This window comes from Amphiura filiformis, chromosome 11 (genome assembly GCF_039555335.1).
Source record: "Amphiura filiformis chromosome 11, Afil_fr2py, whole genome shotgun sequence".
NCBI lineage: Eukaryota > Metazoa > Echinodermata > Ophiuroidea > Amphilepidida > Amphiuridae > Amphiura > Amphiura filiformis.
Window position 1 is genome coordinate 46,174,263 of NC_092638.1, and position 22,024 is coordinate 46,196,286.

At 37.5% G+C, this 22,024-nt stretch overlaps 1 protein-coding gene across 2 annotated transcripts; it reads right to left on the reverse strand.

Moving 5' to 3' along the window:
- Positions 1 to 1,199: 1,199 nt before the first annotated feature.
- On the reverse strand, positions 1,200 to 21,854 carry LOC140164901 (uncharacterized). 2 transcript variants are annotated; one of them, XM_072188281.1, is made up of 7 exons: positions 21,663 to 21,854; positions 12,072 to 12,264; positions 10,904 to 11,036; positions 8,550 to 8,692; positions 7,372 to 7,531; positions 2,802 to 2,937; positions 1,200 to 1,686 (listed from the first exon to the last, which is right to left on the reverse strand). In XM_072188281.1, the coding sequence occupies exons 3-7, from the start codon at positions 11,020 to 11,022 to the stop codon at positions 1,558 to 1,560; spliced, it is 687 nt and encodes a 228-aa protein (XP_072044382.1). In that variant the 5' UTR covers positions 11,023 to 11,036; positions 12,072 to 12,264; positions 21,663 to 21,854; the 3' UTR covers positions 1,200 to 1,557. The 2 variants fall into 2 exon arrangements, with proteins under 2 accessions (XP_072044382.1, XP_072044384.1); XM_072188283.1 differs by lacking the exons at positions 8,550 to 8,692; positions 10,904 to 11,036; positions 12,072 to 12,264; positions 21,663 to 21,854 and adding an exon at positions 8,364 to 8,499.
- Positions 21,855 to 22,024: the final 170 nt, after the last annotated feature.

Genomic DNA, 22,024 nt, shown 5'->3' on the forward strand with positions numbered 1-22,024 from the left:
TCAATGAAGTATTTTTCAAAGGCCCATAATCTTGTCCAAGCACCCACACGATGATATACCATTGGGCTATTCCAGTTGCATCCATACATACACCCCCTATTGAAGTCATGACCTTAATCTTTTTTGGGTTATTTACCTGAATGGGTGATTCCATTGGAAATCTACACCCCCTGTGTGGGAGATCAAGGTCATGGGGGGAGTACGGATTTGAATAGCCCATTGTGCTTTTCCTGCATACTGACAAACCACAGAAAACTATATGCTGCTCCTTTTCTATTACACTGAGGCTGTTGAGGGCAACATACCTTATCAATATATTTTCGCAAAGCAAACCACTCTTTTTTTTTGCTATGGTCACTACTTATTGTCAGCATGCTTGCCCGTAATCACTAACAAACTTGAGGTGAGCCGTAGTTTAGTACTCTGTATTCGTTGGTATATGTAAATCATAATTTACAACATTACGACAGGATCACACATGACACCTTGACAATCTGGGCGATTCACAATATGAAGCGTCTCCAGAGGCCAAAATATGCAGTGCATCATGGGAAAATGTTGACATCTAAAGTTAGCGTAATACAAATACAACACAGGAACATGTCATTGCGTGTTTAAATGTGATGTTACACGCAAATGCACACTAAAACAGCAGTTTACAATTGTAGTAGATCCATATTCGAACTATTGATCACACAGATCCTTTGTGGGGCCGTTTTCAACATTATTATTATCACACTCGTGTGAAAATCCAATGGTGGCTAAAAGGCGATGTCGACCCTGGAGGTCAAAAATTGGACTAGCAAGAGCAACCGTTGGCAGCGCATTGTATTGTGAATCGCGAGAAATCATGATCAGTTGTATCAATCCCTAATCACTTCTGTATCAAATAAACAATATACTTTTCTCCAAATGAAAAGTTCATTGTGCAAAATACAAAATATACAACAAATTCTGCCTTGTGTTATGTTTATTAATACTCTTATAAATACACAGTTTCATTTAATATTTCAGCGTACCCATTTCTTTTCACCAGCTTGCAATACCATATCCACTGTATTGGACTATTCCAGTTGAAATCCATACCCCCTACGGATTAAGACATGACCTTAATCATCCACACATGGAGTGTGAATGGGGTTACCTGAATGGGTGACTCCATTACAAATCTACACCCCTGTATGGGAGATAAGGTCATGTCTTCCACAGGTGGTGTATGGATTTCAACTAGAATAGCCCATTTAGTGTCTCTAATGAGCCCCTACAAAGGCATACCTCTTTACATCAAATAATATTAGTACGAAAATACACAAGGCAGCTATTATAACATCGTTGGGCAGGAAAAACCTCCTATGTGCTTGTGGCCCCTGAACATGTTTAAAACAAAACTGCCAACAGGTTACATAAAAGGTTTTGCTTTAAACATGTTCAGGGGCCAAGGACATTCCTGCCCAACGACGATAGATATGTCGCATTTTGCATTTGAACTCTTCATCTGAATTTTTCAGACACCTTGTATTTTATTGCATAATTCTTCTGCATCTGCATATCGAGCAATCAAATAATGTGACTCTCTTCGTGGTTCTCATCGTCAAATGCCGAGTCGTCCTTGGATTGAATCCATAACACTGCCGACATTTCCGGTGGTGTGTCATATGATTTGCTGTCCTCCCTCTCTTTCTTAATCTGTTCAAAACAAATAGAGAAGAACAACAATTAGGCCTACACAGACAACAAAATACCACTCAGAAAACAATTCAGAAACTCTTTGGCCAAACAAGGGGGCTATCGTTTTCTTCGGAAGAGGGGATCCCAAATATACAAAATCATACATTTTTGGAAAGAAAAATGGGGGGGTCATAAAATTTTTGATGACCAAAATGTAGGGAGTCACAAAATGACCACAAATAGTGTGTTTATTTTATTCAAAAAGACTGATTTCAATACAATTTTAGCCTGTTTAGGGGGTAAGGTGTATCGGTGGTAGGGGGTCATAAAAAATTTTTTTGGGTCGCAATTTTATTTACGCCGACATTTTGTAAATTTGGGCCCCCTTCCGAAGAAAATGATAGCCCCCCCCAAAGGAAAGCCTGCCCAATTCCTTTTCTCATCCCCTCTTCTTTATTTTACTATTTATCATTGTAAAAAAAAGTTTTAAAGAATACCATTCATCCTTGGATACACAATTGTTCTGAACCAAGCAAGGGCATACAACAGATTTATTTGGAAAGAAGTTTTGGAAATAGTGGACTTGATGTGAGAAAAAACAGGATTTTCTGTGGACCAAAAACACCCAAAAATTGCAATTCTTGCCCATAATTAAACTTTTTTTATCCAACAGTTCATATTTTGGGGTACGATGTTCAATTTAGCTACTTAAAATCGATTCCTAAAATGACAAACATCAAATTTAACTGAAATTTTCGTATGCTTTTTTTTCGTCATTTTGAAATGTCATGATTAGCTAGCAACCGCTACATGAATGTGGTATGGGAATTCTACGAATGACCTATTCACAATTGATCTAGAAGGCATACTAACTTATTATGGAGTAGTGTAGCATGCAGTTGCTTCTGGTTTGACATAAAAATCGCAATCTCCCTGCCTTTTGATACCCAGTGGCAGATCCAGGAATTTTCAATGGGGGGGGGGGCGCCATGGGTGCCGAGCCACCGCCGCCACGGGCGGCGGCCACACAAAGTTAGGCGCCCCTCTGCAAAAATTAGGGGGAGCATACGCAGGGTGCACCGCCCCCCCCCTAAATCCGCCTCTGATACCATCCACCCTCCCAGAACACATACCTTTTGACACTCTGTATATTTGTTAACTATCTGCTGAGCCCAGATGAGGAGTTCGACTCCATCTGGCGGCATCTTGATCTTATCTTCTTTCTTGTTGAGTAGAAATAACACTCTTGATAAGTCCCTAATTACGGCTCTGCAAAAAAAAATAAAGATACTTTTATATATCTCATTAATTTCCCATATAATATATATGAGAGCACATCTCTAAATAGAATCAGTGAGACTTTCCAGACATGAATTGGTGTTTAGCAAAATGAACTTTGCACTCAAATATATAAAGACAAAAGGTTGAAAAGCAGGAAGTTATACCTGATTCTTAACCATTCTTGATTAAGCACTTTTTATTTGTACAGGGTGTCCCAGAAAAAAATTACAGGGCGAATAAATTTGGACGTAAGTCGAGAAATACACATTAACATCCAAAATTTTAAATACCAGCGTGTAGCCCATCTTATTGTGCATCTTATACACTAATTTTACTGGAATTGGTTGACTGATTGCGAAGAAATAAGCGATTACATAACGCATGCGTCAATTCACTTTATTCCAAGTTTGAAAGAAAGATCATTCAACACAATGCGCACTAGTGGTTAAAACACGGTCAATGGGATTCATATTTTGTTCGGTGAAATCCTTTTCATTCTTTCTAAACAATCTGTTTCTTGCAAAACATTTAATTAGGTTTTGTTCAAATTTAAAAACCTGCACGATAATAAAAACAACAACATAAAAGCCTGCATGTTAGATGATGCTCGATACTTGTAAATATCTTTTTCGTTAATGTTGATATAAATGTTGTATAAAGAATTATTGCATAAAGAATTCCAGCTGGTTTAAAAAATTTCTCACACACATTTATAATAATGTTTTTGGAATATTTACAATCAATTGTAATGCAAAGTTTAAATCTTTTAAAAATGTTGCATGTTATCAAAAATTACACGTTAAGCTGTAAGCACTTGATCATTTTCATTCTTGGCTCAAATGTTCTTTGGAAAGTTAAAATATAACATACACTGTATTTGCACAACCTAAGAATTAAAGTTGGAAACCTTCCAATTGCAGAAATAAAAGTTTTCTTTCGGACAAATTGTTATTTATCTTCAGTAAAAGCATGAATAACATAACACCGTCGGATTATAAAATAGATAATGTGGACTAAATTTAATGAGATACACAAACTTTAGGAAGCGCTGAGTGAGTATGAAAAGAGTGCCTGTTGATCAAACTTGGAATGAACTGCATTGATGCGCGCATTATGTAATTGTTAATTTCTTCGCAACCAGTCAACCGAATCAAATAAAATTTTTGTATGTGATGCACAATAAAATAGGCTATGCGCTACATTTTAAATTTTTTGATTTTGATGACTAGTTCTCGAATTATGTTCAATTTTATTCACTCTGTAATTTTTTCTGGGACACCCTGTATGTCTGACAAAAATTAGCAGTCCATGTTGTTCTTTTAAGATTTTGGTAAATAAAACTCTCTAAATGTATTCTTATTCAAGTAACACCAAGCTATTTTAGAGCTAAATAATATCGGCAATGGGTCTATACCCGGACCTATATACCAATTTTTTAGAAAAATGTAGCTCAGGGGTGGATCCAGACCAGCCCCTGCAACTAAAATTATGCAACTACATTCCTTGCAAACTGTGGAAGTGTGTATATTATAAACATATCGCTCATTCTACAAAATCCGGTGCCAACCCACTATAAAAATTGAAAAAATAAAAGTTGTTCAAAAAGACCTGCTTTTTGTGTTTTTTAAGAGTAAATGTATCATTACTTTCAGATGTAAAAAATTGCCAACACCACTTGCAGATTTTTCTTTCAGGAAGTCATGATGTTTTTTAACACTAAAACTCAATGTAATGTGAGCTACGTTACCGACTACAAAATGGGCTGGTTTTACTCAATCCAAGGTCATAAAAAGCAAACTAAAGATCACTTGAGTGAAATGTAAAACAGATTTCACCATTTCATAGAAGTTTTGAAGATGCGTAAATGAGTGTGTAACGTAGCTCACAGTAATGTAGTTCACTGTTTTTAATGTTTTTAATGTGATTTGCGAACATTAGAACGTCATGTCGGTTAATTCTAATATAAACCACTGATAGCTTTCACATATTATTTATAGGAAGTACATGTAATACAAGTGCATACTATAGAATCCTGGTAACCAGTGTTCGAAATTTTGGTTGTCCGGTTGCCCGGGACAACTAAAAAAGTCGCCGGAGAACCAAAAATATTGATTTGGTTGTCCACGGACAACCATAAATCTAGCCAAAAGTCACATTTGTAGGCCTACAGACAACCAAAAACTTAGACGGACAACCAGAAATTGTAATCTGGTTGTCCGTGGGACAACCATTTATTTTTCCTAAATTCGAACACTGCTGGTAACGTAGCTCACCAATCTTAACATGGTCTGTCGAAATTTCAATGTTTACAACATTTCTATGCCAAAAATGCTACAGCATCACGATTTTTACAGTGAGTTTTTTCCTTTCAAAAACCGCAAATTACATTGATACCTCTGTTTTACTTCTTTCCAATAACGTGTGTTAAAAAGGTAACGAGCTCACGGCGTTTTGGTGGAAAGTGCAATTTATTTTAGAATTACACAAAGACGTTTTAATCACTAAAAAAAAATGTTGATAAACAATATGATGGTGCGTTATCTAATTAAAAAACAACAAATATGTAAAGAAATCGCATTTATTCAAAGAAAATATTCAGGGTTAGATGTGACACTTGAGCAGTGGAAACGCATTTTTAGCGATTTTGAGCCTTTATGAGATTAATCAGGCTGAAGAAAGCATTTAAAGTATGGAAAACTATATATGTCCGTGTAGATCTCGTTGAGTTCTACCAGAAAAACAACATATTTCATGCCCTAAATGCTCGACAAAGTGTTTGTGGACCAAAGAATGGAAAAAAGGCTATTGGCACCAGATTTTGTAGAATGAGCGATATACCAACTGTGGAGCCTCATTGCAACTATGGTTGGAGAAAACAGTTATCTTTTGAGCCATGGAGGGGTTATAACAGAAAATCCACCCCTCCCCATTTTGTGATATGAAAACCTCCACAGTCAGTCCATTATGTATTGATGAGCTTTGCATTTAGAATGTGTGTGGGGGGGGGGGTGCACCATGTGTGAAACCAGGAGTTGGGTGTTTACAAACAGGAATTCGAGGAGGTTAGACCCAAAAAGCAGTAATTCGAGGAGCTTCTCAAAGTGGAGAACTCTATAGGGGGGTTAGGAAGTCTTTTTCTGGCATTTTTGCCTTCAATTCGAGGAGATCCATAATTGTATTTGTGCTAAGTTCTCCTCACACACCTCCTCTCATTCCTGTGAAAACTCCTCGTTTTGTATGTAAAGTGTGCACAGTTTAACACACTTCACACACTATGCTTTTCTGTCTCCTCGTTTAGACTGAATGGCATGTATTTGGAAATCTAGCTCTAGTTTTGGATCTATCATATAAAACTGCCAATTGCCAACCTTGGGATGATATTTTGGCTGAAGATGCAGTATTAGTTTTCAGGGATGATGAAACTTCAGAAAAACTAGAATTAAGCGGTTCGTAATAAAGGTGGCCCCCACAACAAAGGTTGGTAAATACAAAAAAGAAATATACAATTGAAGTCATTAATATTCACATGCAATCACCATACCAAGTTTGATATAATATCATAATCTGATTGTATCTTTGCATCTATCTTGGTTACCGTAATTAAGATAGGGTCTGGTGGACCATGTCTGTATGTTCTTTTTTCCCTTCCACCAGGCCCAAGTACAGGTGAATAAAAATGGAAAAACAAAAAAAAGTTTGATATAATATTGGATGGCTGAGCATGATACCATAACATATCGGATGAGTCATAAAAATATCGGACGAGCCAACGGCGAGTTCGATATTTGTATGACTAATCCGATATGTTATGGTATCATGCTAAATAAGCTATCCAATATTATCATTATTAGGTTTTCTTAACTCCTAATAACCCTGAAAACATAATAATGAAATTAATCGGTGATTGCGTTGGAGCTGCAGAGTGGATTAAAGAATTTGCTTCCGCCCGGACAGCCAAACAAAGAAACATACAAACAAAGAAGGAAACAAACAAGTAAACAAAGAAACAACCAGGCAACCATTTGGATGATAACATAAGCCCCACATATATGTGGGGGCCAAATATGTGGGGGCCAAAAACAATAAGTTGACCGACCGACCTACTGACCCTCCCTCCAGGCTTTTCATATTTAAGGGCCACAAAAGCCTTATAAGCACCTATGGAATAGGCTTTTCCATTTGAAATCCATACTCCCTGACCCTATAAATGTAAGACAAGACTTTAAACTTCCACACAGAAAGTGTGAATTTCAAATGGGGCTACCTGGATGGGTGACTCCATTTAAAAACTACAACCCCTGTGTAGGAGATTAAGGTCATGCCTTCCATAAGGGGTGTATGGATTTCAACTGGAATAGCCCAATTAGTTGGCATACGGTACAACATACTGCCCTCAATGAAATGTTTAGTAAAATATCTTACTTATATCCCTCTATTCTAGGGTTTCCATGCTTAGCTTCTTTGAGTCGTTTCCTCACATCATTTAACATCACCAGGATGGTCTCTGCCTGCGGTCTTAGTTCCTCCAGTAATGTCTTGAAATCCTTCCATTTGTTTAGCACTATCGGTGATGGTCTGTTGTCTACAAAATAATTATAATTATATTTGAATTAATGCTTAATACAGACTCGCTGCAAAATGTATCTTTCTTCCCTGGTGACTTTCAGCTCATTTTGTGAGAACAGATCTCATGTTTTTCTTTGCCATATTGCTGTGGAGGGAGAGCAGGAGGAGAGAATATTAATTTCTTGAATAACTGTATACCCACAGAAATAGATCATGCACAATTTAATTCAATCAAAACCATGATATCGATAGACGATAGGTGTCTAAATGATTCTTACATACATGAAGACAATGTATTTTGGACACTTTTCCAGAACCTAATTTCACTCTTTGCTGCATGATTATATGTTTAAAACTAAATTAAAGGTTGCTTGAAAGCCTACAAAGGTAACACAATTAGCAAGCCAATACGTTGGTATGTGTCAATTGCATTGTGGTCCCGCATCATTGTACACAGCGAAACATGTGAAGGTCTGCATATACGTATTCCAGTGTGAATTGCATTGTGGTCCCGCATCATTGTACATAAGTGCATCTAACATGATTAAAGAGGTTCATTACATCAGCTATTTTTTCATTCATTTGTCAAGACCAAATCAAAAACTTGCATTTGTCTGCTAAAACAGACAAAATAATAGCTGAAAAATGCATCTACAGGCCTACCTGTATCTGTGACATTGTGTCTCGGTGTGATATTTTCACTTTTAGCATCTTCAGTCATTTCTATTGATGTCACCTGTACGCTGGGTTGAGTTGACTTGTATTGCTGTGGAAGACTGTCGACTGTCTGGCCTCATTTTACCCAACAACAGTTAACACATTTCCCACCCTTCCAGTCATCTACATACCTGTATCTGTGACATCGTGTCTCGGTGTGTTATTTTCACTTTTAGCATCTTCAGTCATTTCTATTGACGTCACCTGCACGCTGGGTTGAGTTGACTTGTATTGCTGTGGAAGACCGTCGACTGTCTGGCCTCATTTTACCCCATGACAGAAAACACCTTTCCCACCCTTCCCAGTCATCTACATACCTGTATCTGTGACATCGTGTCTCGGTGTGTTATTTTCACTTTTAGCATCTTCTGTCATTTCTATTGACGTCACCTGTACGCTGGGTTGAGTTGACTTGTATTGCTGTGGAAGACTGTTATTCTCTAGACTCAGCTCACCTAAACTGTGAAAGACAGAATTTTTACACAAATGGTTAAAATCTGCAATGTTACCATGGTTACTGTGTTTCTTGTTATATATAGTTACCTACTTCCAATGACCTTGTTTTACAGTATTTGACTTAATATGCGCCATTTCTTGAATTTGCACTCTCTGCGATCTTTTGTAACTTGCATCAGTTTAAGTACCCCCTTTCAATTCATTTTTAGCATGAAATGGGGTAAAACATGCTGGTTGGACCACAGCAAAATCATCTTGTCATAACTGTTGTCCTAACATTGTTTTGTACAAAAAATGTTCAGTTTGGACTTTTGAAATCACTGCAATCGCTGCCTTTTTTATTTTAATTACCGTCTGTGTAAGGGCTATTTAGCAAGATTGCCCCAACCAATCAATGTGACGATATTTTGAAGAGACTTTTCTGTGTAACACAAAGGTAACTGATAAACCATGCACACAAATTGACAATGGGCTACATGTATGTGCTACCATATTGAATTGACAATGGGGTTGAGGGCTATCATAATTGACACCAAAAATTATTGGAATGGACTTTTCTAAAAAAAATCAAACAATATTGGAGAGCAATTAGTAAAATTTTGCAGTCAATAAAACGAGTATAATGTAGGGCTGTGCATGAATTGAATTATTGTCAACACGCAGTGCTCAAGGAGCTCTATAACTTTGTTGGCAGTACGCGTACAAGTTAGGAGTTATGGCTGCATTGATGACAATTCAATTTTTCTAGGTCTGTTGAATCCAGTGGTGTGTGGGTATTATTTTGTAGTGATGAAAAGGAAGGTGGCTTAAGCTTTGAGTATTTACCCACAGATGGGGCCAAGACTGGGGGACAGTCTAGCCATGAACTAGGGGACTTGACCGAGGATCCTGACAATATAAGTGAGTGACCACCCCCCTCTTGTATTTGTAAACAAAAACTGCCAATTAAAATACTTCCCAATTCCAGTTATTCAATACATGTATCTTACTTCAGGCAGCGTGGTAAATTTTGCCCAGTTAAATTTTCACATATCAATAATTATTTAGAAGATTTTATATTTTTCTGAATTTCCCAGCAGGTACAGGTTGACATAACAACCATTTTTCAATGTTGATACATTTCACCCTGTACAAACTCTTATTCCAAGTATTTCTATGCATTGCACTTTGATACTTTTTCAAACATTCTGTATGAAAAAGCACTACGAAAACATGTACATGTAGGATTGTTGTAAATATGTTATTGTAAAATATTTAGTTGCAAACAATTTTGTTAACTATTTCGTCAGCACTTTTGTAACATAATGTTACACTGTTTTGCAACAAGATTCAGAAATGATTTTGAATGTTATTAAAAAAGTTGATGATGAAGAAAGTTAAAGAGTTATTCAAAGCTTAATTTTGCTAACCTGAGAGCCCTGTTCACTCTGTTGATGCATGTATAAAAATGTTTTATACTCTTTATAAAACCTTAAAATATAACCTGACATTTTAATGTTTCCCGGCAACCTTTGCAAACCTTTTTGCAAATTTCTTGGAAAACATTGTGTCAAGTTGCTGGGTTATTTTCCGCTGGTCTGTCTCAAAAGAATGAAACTAAGATAACCAATAATGTGTCAATATACTTTTTATCATTGTTCACACTTAGCTTAGTTATCTATAACAGTTTCAAATTCACCACTATTCCATCGCATGTTGTATTTTGTTTTGCAGACAACCCCAGTGGTGTAGCCAGGTTTTCGGAATGGGGGGGGGGAGCACAAAACTTGTGAATGTTCTGACAAAAAACTTGATACCACCAATGAGTGTTCCTGTGTCACATCAGTGCCCCCACCACCACCACACCCCCACTAGGGATGCAAGTAGACCTATGTTGAAAAAGTAAACCCTGAAACGGTGTAAGCGAAGCGAGTAAGCAGAACAATTGATCGGAGCACTATCTTTTTAGCGAACACTAGGGATCGGAGAATACGCTATGATGGTATCCCCATTTTTTTTTTTCTATTTTTCTTAATTATCATAAAAAAGGTTGGGGAAAAAACCTGAAATCAATAACTGGGGTACCCCCCCCCCCCCACTGATTTTCATCATACTTTGTTAAGATTTGAAATAAAGGTTTTCAAGGCAAGCTGAAATACAATGTAAGCAATCATTGAGTTGATGCATGTATGCCCTAAAATATACATGTAATGTGTATAAATATATGTATACTTACTGAGATCTTTTATAATGGAAGCAACACCCAATACCTAATATAATAGCTAATAATAGTCCAATACAAGCAGCTACAATGATAACGATGATGACATCAGAGAGCCCACCACTACCAGCCATCACATCTACACTACCTAAAATGGAATTATAGTATACAATATATATGTACATAATTATACATATTTAGTAGTCTACAATGCATAGAGTAATTAATATGGATGATATTTTAAAATACTGCATTGATGATATAGAGCGTAGCACATTAGGGACCATTCAATATTTACACCAGGGGGAGTGGGGGTTTTAAATGGGGAATATCCAAATGTTTTTGGGATCTTGAGGAGGGAATTTGAATTTTTTTTACTTCAATAATGAGAGAGAATGTGAAGTTTAAATGGAGAAAAAGGGGAAAACAATGGAAAAATCCTAAAAATGATGTCAGGGGAATGCAAATTGTTTTTGTCAACATTCCCACTTGCCCCTGGTGTAAATATTGAACAGTCCCTTACTAGGGTTGTAGCTACATGTACCAGAGTTTGAGTGTTAATTGGCCAGCAATTTACAGAAACTCAACATTTTTCGCAAGATTTTACCAACTGAACACAAGGATAAATGCAGTACATGCATGTACCATATTCATTCCATTAACCGCCCAGGGCGCTTAACAAAGTCATATGGGTGGGTGCTTATTTTTTGCATTGCTTAAGCCGACAATACGTAAAAAAGGCACAAAATATTCATCCATCATCATCAGTGTGTCATGTTTCAGACCATCTTCAGATTTGCATGGGCAGTTTAAACTAATATCACAGTTTGACAGCAGTCTGATTTAGGGGGTCTGATTGTGGGGGACTGGGTCTGATGGAGGGGGCACTGGGTCTGATGGAGAGGGCACTGGGTCTGATGGAGGGCACTGGTCTGATTGAGGGGCACTGAGTCTGATTTGAGGGGGCACCGGGTCTGCTTAAAGGATCACCAGTCTTTTATTTTGTATTTTTTCTATGGAAATTGTCAAATTTTGACTGATTGGGGGCACATGCCCCCACCCTGTGCCCCAATGACTATACGACGGATATGGCACTGCCACACAGTCTCAAAAATAATATGCATGCACATCTGTATATCATACAATCATAATTTCCCTACCCTTCACAAATACCTTTACATACCAGTGTTTGCTTCAGTCTGTTCCTGTTGGGAGTGCACCTGCCTCGCTTGCAACAGTAATAGAATTCGCTGGTCATTGTTACGTGTAACCAATGAAGCACCATGGTGTGTCGCCTCTGCGGTCTGTGTTCTCGTTGTCGAGTGTCTAGTAGTAGTACCATTATGGACAGATGGGATGAGTTGGATATATCAAAGCTGCGGAATGAATGATGGATTGCATAGGAAATCAATTAGTGAATAGGCTCATTAATATGGTCAAGAAAAATTTACATTTTTGTCAGCAGTTTTATTTTTCACAAATTTGAATATTTGCAAAAATAAATTTCTGTAAAATGGATATTTTTGCACAATCAAATTTAATAAATGTTTGTACAATGCAAAAGAAATTAAAATTGTAATTTTTTTTGGGAGAAAGAAATTTAAACTTTTACAAATTATAATAGAATAGTTGACCAATAATTTTTAAGTATAGCAGGGGATGTTTTATGAGGCACCAGCCCCACATTTTTTTGTCAAAATCATGCAAAATCACTATCACTGAAGTTAAATTTTGTATGACCCTCTTCTTTTGAATAACAAATGCAAAATGAGGCCTAAAAAAAATTGTTTGATTGACGTAACATAAAAAAACCGGCATTTTTTTAAAAATTATTATTATTTTTTACACACACATTTTAAGCTGTAATTGTTTTTTTCTTATTAAAATTGTCTTTTTTTTTTTTTTTTTTTTTTTTTTTTTTAAATAAGTAAAAAGTCTAGGGTCAGGCCTATTTTTAGGGTCGGTCGGGTTAAGTCAATCAAACAATTTTTTTAGGCCTGATGGGGGTTCTGTTTTAGGGTTTTTGAAAGCTTGAGAAGAGCTCAATATTTGTGACATGATCAAGGGGAATGAGTCACATGTCGGCCCTGGTCGAAAATGAGTTTTACACATGTTTCTAAAGAGGACATTTAGAGCTTTCAGAAACTGAACACCCCCAAGGAGTTTATATAGAAAGGAGAGGAAATAGATTACGTAACGCCTATTGTTCCTTTGTGCCAATTTGAGTTACCGAAACGCTATTCATCAAGAGGTACCTTTTGTTTGAGACAAAGAGCTTCCGCCATGAAATCGGTAACTGACCTGACAGCGTATTAACGCTATAATAGGCAGGCTACTGTCAATAAGTGATGAAACGAAAGTCATGTGAAAGCGCCTATTCAAGCGAGAGGTACCCTTTGTCCTGACCCAACCCAAGGGTGTGTGTGAGTTGTCGCATGCACACAAAACAGAGGTTCACCTATAATACAAACCTATTGCAGCGCCCAAATTGGTTTGGGCGCTCACTTTGATTATACTCAATGAACACGCTTTGCTCTACCATTTCACTGCGGACAGTTCAGCAGCATGGGTAAAGTGTGCGCTCTGTGTGGCGGATATAAGAATCTACACAAGTAAGTTGTCTATATTGTTTGCCAATAGGCCTACATAAGGATTTGAAAGTTATGATATCGCTCCTACTGTAGTATTAGCCGCGGTCCACATCGTGTTTAATTATGTATAGGCCTACCATATAATAATTTACATTGGCACCGCAGTATATAGGACTAGCAAGCGCGTCTACCCTGGACCTCAAATGTGACATATTTGCTAATAACTCAAGAAGCATTATACCCATACTATTTATGAATCGATCAATAAAGCAAAGCAAATCATACTTGTAGGCCTATAATACTATATTCAGGGGTGTGATTGGTGCTTTAAGAAAAAAAACCCAAGGCAATGAAATTGCGAAGCGGAGCGAGCGAAGCGAGCGTAGCTCTCGCCTGTTGCAGCCGGTGGTCCAGGGGCCCGCTTAAGGGCCCCTGGTGGGGTCCAGGGGCAACGGCCCGGTGGGGGTCGAGGGGGCGAAGCCCCCTGAAGCCAGAGGGGTTTTACACACTTGAGCACCACTGGAGATGCAATTTCATGGGGTAAAATGCAAAAATGAGAAACTGTTAAAATACTTCACTTTATAGTATAAAAACATTTATTATCTGTGAATACATACTTCCAGTATCATATCATTCACATACACATGAGAAATTGCATCACCATTTTTGCACAGTACAGTGTGTCTATAAATCATCCAGTCAGGGTTCTAAGGAATTTTCATTTTAAAATTGAGATTTTCGCATATCCGAACTGAAAATTCGAAATGTGACATCTCTGTTAAGCATTTAGCTTTTTTTTTGAAAATCCGGAATTTTTTTTTTTTTTTTAATCCCAAAAATCTGGAAATCCGGAAAAATCACACCCCTGTATATCTTAATACTATTTACAGAGTGTCCGTCCGTCCGGCGCTTATCGCGTTCAAGGTCTGCGCTGTTCGCGTTTGCTGGTGCACTATCGCGTGCTTTCATGGTGCGCAATCGCGGAGTATCAACGGGAGTGTGCGCGGAGTACAGTGAGCGCATCGGAAAGCATTATACAGTGTAACTAACGGGTGCATCTCATCCAATTCTGTGATCTCATCGGACCAATAGGCCTAATTTCAACACATATTTCAATACCGAACACGTACATATAGGCCTATTTCAGCAGAACACCACTATTTCCGGGGTCCTCCAGAATGGTTAACATAAAACTAATCAGTTATGGTAAGGCCTATAACCGCGTTTGCTTGCACGTTTCTCCCGATTGATTTCATTACTTTAGTAACGGCCTATATCCACGTCCAGATACTAATGTCCTCCAATGAATGATGGGTTTCAAGATTATAGGTAGGAGGCCTACCGAACTACCGACTGAAGAAAGCATCACAGATACAAAAAAAAACAGAATTGATTAAGTTGTGTCCAGTTGGGGGGGGCGGGTGTTGGGTAATTAGAAATAGGCCTATCACGAGAACCGCCCGACCCGAGAACCGCGAAATCTAGTTAAATATAATTGCGGTTCAACCGATGCAGCTCGATACGCCCAATGTATGAATAAAAGCACCTGACAATAAAGTCGCCCAATTGAACAGCTGTAGGTGTTGATCGCACGACTTCATGAATATTGATTGGCAACATTTTCCAATATGTCAGCGCTCAAATCGGAAACAATAGAACAATAGACCCTTCAGTGCGTTGGAAAACCCCATGTTGATACGACTTTTCTTTGTGAAGTTACGTCAATTTATCAATCGCTGAAAACAATATAAAACAAAAGAATTTTAACACTTTCTTTGCCCATATCTCAAAATCAATATTAGCGACATCCGACTCATTTCCCTTGATCGTGTCACATTTGCTCAAACCTATACTGACATTAGACTTGTACAAGTCTTTAGGCTTGATTGTCTCAGTATAAAAAAAATCCTTATGTGCATGTTTTGGCCCTGATTTCTAAAACCTGGTTAAATATTATAATTAAAATGCTCAAAAGGATCGAGTTATGTGCATGTCACTTGTCAAAACAAAATTTATTTGTTAAAGGGGTGTAGTCTGATTTTTTACTGCATACTTCCAGATGTGAATATAAAAATTCACCATGTTTTTGTTAAGGGTTGGGGTATGAACGTTTGGACAGTATTTATTTTGGGACATTAGAGCACATCAGACATATCGAATTGCATTCTGAATACGAAGAATGTCATTCTGATATCAAATAATTTTGATTTTTTGAAATTCGCAATTTAATACACATTTTATGGCAAATCATTAAAAATTGATATTTTGATATTTAACAGTACTTGAAGTAAACTTTATAAATCTGATGATTTATATTTAAAGTGTATGTAGGTGGGATGAAAAGCCGACGATCAATTCAAAATTTTGACCTTTCGTATTGAAGATATGGATTTTTTTTCCCAAAACACCAAACAAAAATTAAGGTCTTTTGGGAAAAAATCCATATCTTCAATATGAAAGGTCAAAATTTTCAATTGACCGTCGGCTTTTCCTCCCTGCTACATACACTTTAAGAATATATCATTAGATTCATATAATTTACTTGAGGACTGTTATATATCAAAATGTGAAAAATATCAAATTTTTATAATTTGTCATAAAATTTGTATTATATTGTGATTTTCAAAAATGAAAATTATTTGATATCAGAAAGACATGCTTCGCTTTTCAGAATGCAATTCGATAGGTCTGAGGTGCTCTCATGTTCCACAAAAAATACTGTCGAAACGCAATAAACGCTAATTTTGGATCCCTTAATGAAACGAAACAAATCGAAACATCTTGGGCTGCCAGAAGTTAGATTTTAATGGGGTAACGAGAAAAATATGAGCTTTCTTTTGGTACCAAAATCTCAGTTTTATGACTTAAAATGGAGGATGAGGCTGTCGATCAGATCACACCCACAACAAATTATTTTTCAGGAATTGTCAGGTGGTGGATGACATGATCGAGTCGGCAACTTGTGAAACCGCCCGGCCGATAGGCCCATTTGTTTGTGAGATTTCGAGCGTTTTAAAATTTTAAAATAATCCCATTCCATTACACTGTTGACGATGAAAATTTACTGAATTTATAGAGAATGCAATGCGGCCACCACCTGGGAATTGTGAGCAAGATCCTCGATATCATGACCTTTATGACTAAGCTGTAATTCTAATGCCATAGATATGGTCTTATCTAGATCCAACCATGAAACTGAGTTTGAGTTCAGAGTACAACTTATTTTAATTTTTAATTCCGGTTTGGAAACAAACATACAAATTATGTATGCGTCAAATTAGATTCTAATAAAATGAAATAATTTATTACATGTCGAAAAATTGAATTTATACACTTTACACAGGGTGGTTTGATTTAAATCATGTTAATTGAAATCACATGATTTTTTTCAACAAAAATTAATTAAATCAATTTTGTTTTTAATTTTTAATGTTGCTTTGACTAAATAATCACCTACATTAGCCTAATTTTGATGATCTTTATGATTTTAAATAACTTTAAGAGCCATTTGTAGGTCATTACCATTTTTTTCAATGGCAATTACCTTGATTTATCTCCAATTGCCTCATGATTTAATTGAAGATCATCATTATTTTGTATTTAAGTGTCAATTTGTTTGATTTTTATTTTGTAATTGAAATTGTCAACTCTTAAGCATTTGTGTTGAGCCACTTTTTGGTTGACGGTCTTTAGCATTTTTATCGGATAGTATGTGGTTGGACCAAGCACAACCTAAGCAACAGAGCCTGCAAATGGTGTTACACCAACACCTACTACGTACCCCCTGCTGATCACACTTTTATACCCAGTGGCCAGTGGCGTAACTAGGGTTGGTAGCGCCCGGGGCAAGAAACAAAATAGGCACCCCTACCCTAGCCTCCCCCTCCACCCGAGAATATCTTGGACGTCCCCCCCCCCATTCTTGAAACAATTGCACGCGGAGCGCACAAAATTTTTGACAAATAAGGCATACCACTAATTAATTTTGGTTACTAGAAGTTGAATACTGTCTTATGTTCTTTCACTTATGTGCTGAAATGTGTGCGAAGCGCGTGAAAATTTTGAATTGGTGAATTTGGGGCCCCCTAAGGGTGGCGCCCGGGCATGTTGCCCCCCTAGTTACGCTACTGCCAGTGGTGTAGCTAGGAGTTGTGGTGCCTGAGGCAGTACATAATGGCACCACCGGCTGTCCCTCCCCAAATTCTTGAAAAAAAAATGTGCACAAATACCATAATGAAATTGAATTTCGCTCTCAAATAGCTCTCTATTTCATCGGCTGTATTCCTTTGGCCAAAAAACAGCTAATTTTACATGCATACAGCAAACTTAAAAAATCTCAAACACAGAAAATCTGGGTCGGCCGGGCTATAGAATGGGGTTTTTTTCCATCCCATAATGTACGCATTACTTTTAGTTACCCTCAACATTCATATCCAGTTTCTTCATAGACCTATCACCTCTGTTATATTTACTCAAAAGCCACTCCACAATGTTATTAAAGGGTTCTATTATATATCAAGGCCATCACATACAATGGTAAATAGTGAACTATTGTGTGCCAGTCTGCCAAGCAATATTCATTGTACATTCAGTGAAACATTAAATATAAATGAATCAATAGGACTGACTGAAAGGCAGACATGCCCACTGATGTATTTATACTTACCAATATAATATAGGCCCTATAATGGCTTTAATAATGGGGTTGTAAATTAAGCTCACTTAAATTTTACGAGATTTTTCCAAAAGAAGCTAATTGCTGACATTTAGTTTTCAGGGGGTCAAATTGGACGAATGCTTTAAATTTACATATTGCATGCAAGCTATTTTCAGGGGGTAAATTAATATTGGACAAAATGCTTAATTTACATATTGCAAGATGTTTTCAGGGGGTAAATTTCCTGCACAAAAGCAAAAGTATAAAACTCAAAATTTCAAGTTTTTCCTATTTCATCAATATCTACTACCACATATGAAAAGAAAAAAATTACAATCGGTGCTGCTGTGCTGATCCCTAGAGTTGCCATGGAATGGCTCAATATAACTAAACCCTCTCCTCCCCCTTAAATCAAGTCCACAGCTTAAATTTGTGTATAAAATTTTTAAACTGAAATAGCTTAAAAATCCCAATTATCAATTCTGCATACTGTGTTGACAGTCCAATATTATTGGCATGGCAACCCTTTACATATCATGGAAAACGTGTAGATCGAGTATTAAAGTTGCACTCATTGGCTACTCAAGCCAATGCAATATGACTGGTTCCTGGATAATGACAAAAGCAGCAACAAAGCTGACAAAGCACAAATTGCAACTTTATGCTCATCTGTAGGCCTATATCTCTTTCTGTGAGGTTGCCATGGTAACAATGTAGGAGCTATTGTTTACAGGTGTCAAAATGTGCAGAACATGTTTGGTTGTTTTCAGTTTGAGATTTGATTCACAGATTTTGCGGCAGCAGAAATGGAGGGGAAGACACTTTACCCAAAGTGGTATGCATGCTCGTCCCAGCACCTCAAAAATGGACCCTAAAAATGTCACCCCTTATTGGCGTAAGGCTCTGTAAATCTTACCCCTAAAATATGGCATAATTCGGCACAAGAAACTAAAATGGACCCCTAAATGGCGTATTAAACCCAATAAAGTTGAAAAAATATACCCTAAACGTCGAAACTTTACCTGAAAAGCACCCTTTTTTTTCTTAAAACGGCGACGCCGCCACAAGGCCAAAAATCAACCCTTTTTGCAGTTTTTGGGGACGGGCATGCGGACCACTTTTGGATACGAGTGCCCCCCCCCCCCCCCGGACACTTTACCCTTGAAATATTTTCCATGGTGGGACATCCCCCCCCCCTAAAAATCCTAATAGAAGAAAAAATAAAGCAGCACTGTGCTGTGCATCTTCCTATAAACCCATATAACACATTGTTTTAGACCAAATATGGTAAGGCCGAGTAAAAAATAATACATGTTTCTCGTCCGCGCCCTCCTCATTTTTTGAAGATTTTTCATATTTCTTTTTATTTTGTAAACTTTCAGTTATAACTTGTTGAAAAAGATGTTTCAGAAGTTCAAACTCATTTTACGGCTTTGTAAATGCATAATACATCATTTCAGAAGAGTTTTGTGATCACTAGAGGGGTCTACCTCTCAAAACAATAAAATAAAAAGGACCTCTTCCTTTTTATCAGATATCAATCTGTATGTCGAATACCCAAAATATGGTGCCAAATACAGGTATTTAGCGTCAAGTTTTCCAATAAAAAAAAATAAAAATAAAAAGCCCTCATTCTCCTAATTTTTAAAAACCCGGACGAGAAACATGTTTTTATTTTTACTTGGCCTAAACAATTCACCTTGATTTTGGGCTGCAATAGCCTAAAATTTAAATATTTTTAACGCTTCGCACAAATGTCCCATAAAAACCGAAATAAAATATGCTTGTCCCTCCCCCCTAAATTTTAATTCTTCCTTCACGACTATTGGATTTTGAGTTACTTGGTTAGCTGCATGTATATAGTTACCTTTTGCGACATGTATTATACTACCACTACCAGCAAGTATCACTGATAGTGATATAGCAACTGGCATGACTGGTACATGGTAGCAGATAGAATAAGTTTGTTTACAACATGAATCACGTCCACTATAATCTCTGAGGTGTGAAATATACCTTATGCATTCATGCAATGATAATCTATTTCATGTTCAATTTTGTATGAGTCATGGTGCTAATAATAATGAAAACATTTCAATCTGCACAAACTGCTTTCCCCCTCCGCCCCCCCTGCAGCTTCCCCACTCAGTTTTTAGGGTACACACATAATTATTGCAGCTACAGAAATGTGGGCAAAAAATAACAAATGACATGCAATTTCACCCCCCCCCCTCCCATTGGGTCCTCCAGGCCTGCTATCAACCTGCCAATTCATACCCAATACCCAGGCTTAAATGTGTACCTCTCCAGGCCTGCTGTCAGAAAAGGAGGGGGCGTTAAAGGGGGAAATGACCCGACCATGGGTCTTTAAGGGGCTGAGGAAGCTGACAGCACACACAGGTATAACACATATTTAAATGGGTGTCCTGGTCTAACTAAACTATGTAGATTTAGTGCCCCCCCCCCCAATATGAAGACCCACGCTACGCCACAGTGAGTAAAACACCCCTGCCCCCACCCCGGAAACTCTATGATGATGAAGAGATGTGTACAGTGTTATGGTACCAGGGGTACATTGCTTCTGGAATTAATAATATTAATAATATATGCATATATTATAAATATATAAAAACTACTGACAATATTGGTAAAACTTAAGTTTTAAGTCTGGGAACCGGGAACAAATGAATCAAACATTTAGGGGCTGTGCAATAATTATGAGCCCCCCCCGGGGGTAAAATTTCCAAACGGCTTGCCAAAATCGCTCCCCGGCCTGCCAAAAATCACCCCCCTCTCGCCCACCAAAATTCTTTGCCCCCTCTTGCGCATGCCAAATTTTTGGGATCCCAATTTACAAACCTTAAATGGTCTATAGATACCTGTTGCGAGTGCAGCGAGCAGGAAAATTTGCATATATTTAGGTCCTAAGCGCTTCCGTACTGTTTTCCTAAGCCTTTTAGAGCGCTTTTATTTAAAAGGCGCCCCATGAATGTGTGCCAAAAATCGCTTGCCCCCCTTTTCGCTCGCCAGAAATTTCTTGCCCCCCCCAATGTTACCCTCCCCCCAGGGCTCATAATTATTGCACAGCCCCTTAGAAATGTATTATAAAATGACAAAATAGTATTTATTATTTTTTTTTTGGTTTTTTTTTTATTTTATTATTATTTTTAGTGTAGGCCTATTCATTTATTTTACAAAGACCTAGTAATATTTGTATTTATTTTTAAGTAGTATTATTATTCTTTCGATCTGATATTTTTCAGATTGGGCCCGGAGATTGGGTGCCTTCTTGAGGCACGACTGTATAATATAATAGGGGCCTACATGTAGTAGTTTAAACTGTCATCATGTTGTGTTTTATGACAGAACGAAAGAAAAAGTACATTGGCTGTTTATCAATATCATGTTTATTGAATGTATGCATTCAACCGAACCGCTTAAAAGCATGCATGCACAAAATAAACACACGCCGCACGAGCGATAAAAAATTGAGCTATACAAGAAACAGTTTTTCCTTTATACTTACCAATTCTGCAATCAAATTTACATTATCTGCATAAACACATGATGAACATAGGACGGAACATGGTCGCTTTGAAGGCACAGAAAAATCCACACACACAATACAACAGCGTTTCACCTGCGAAGATGATACCACGAAAATGATGTTGTGTTGCTATTCATGCATTCCCTCTTGGTAGGAGATCCACTTGGTTTCCTGATGGCGGTACAGATCCTCATTGATAAGTAACGTAATTGAAAGATACTTGATACCAACCAGTTTTGCCACACTTTGACCCATTGGTTGTCAATCCACCCACCTGCTCTATTGGGAATCACTAGACTTGATTCAAGACTGCGTGAAATGATTGTTATCGTACACATTGA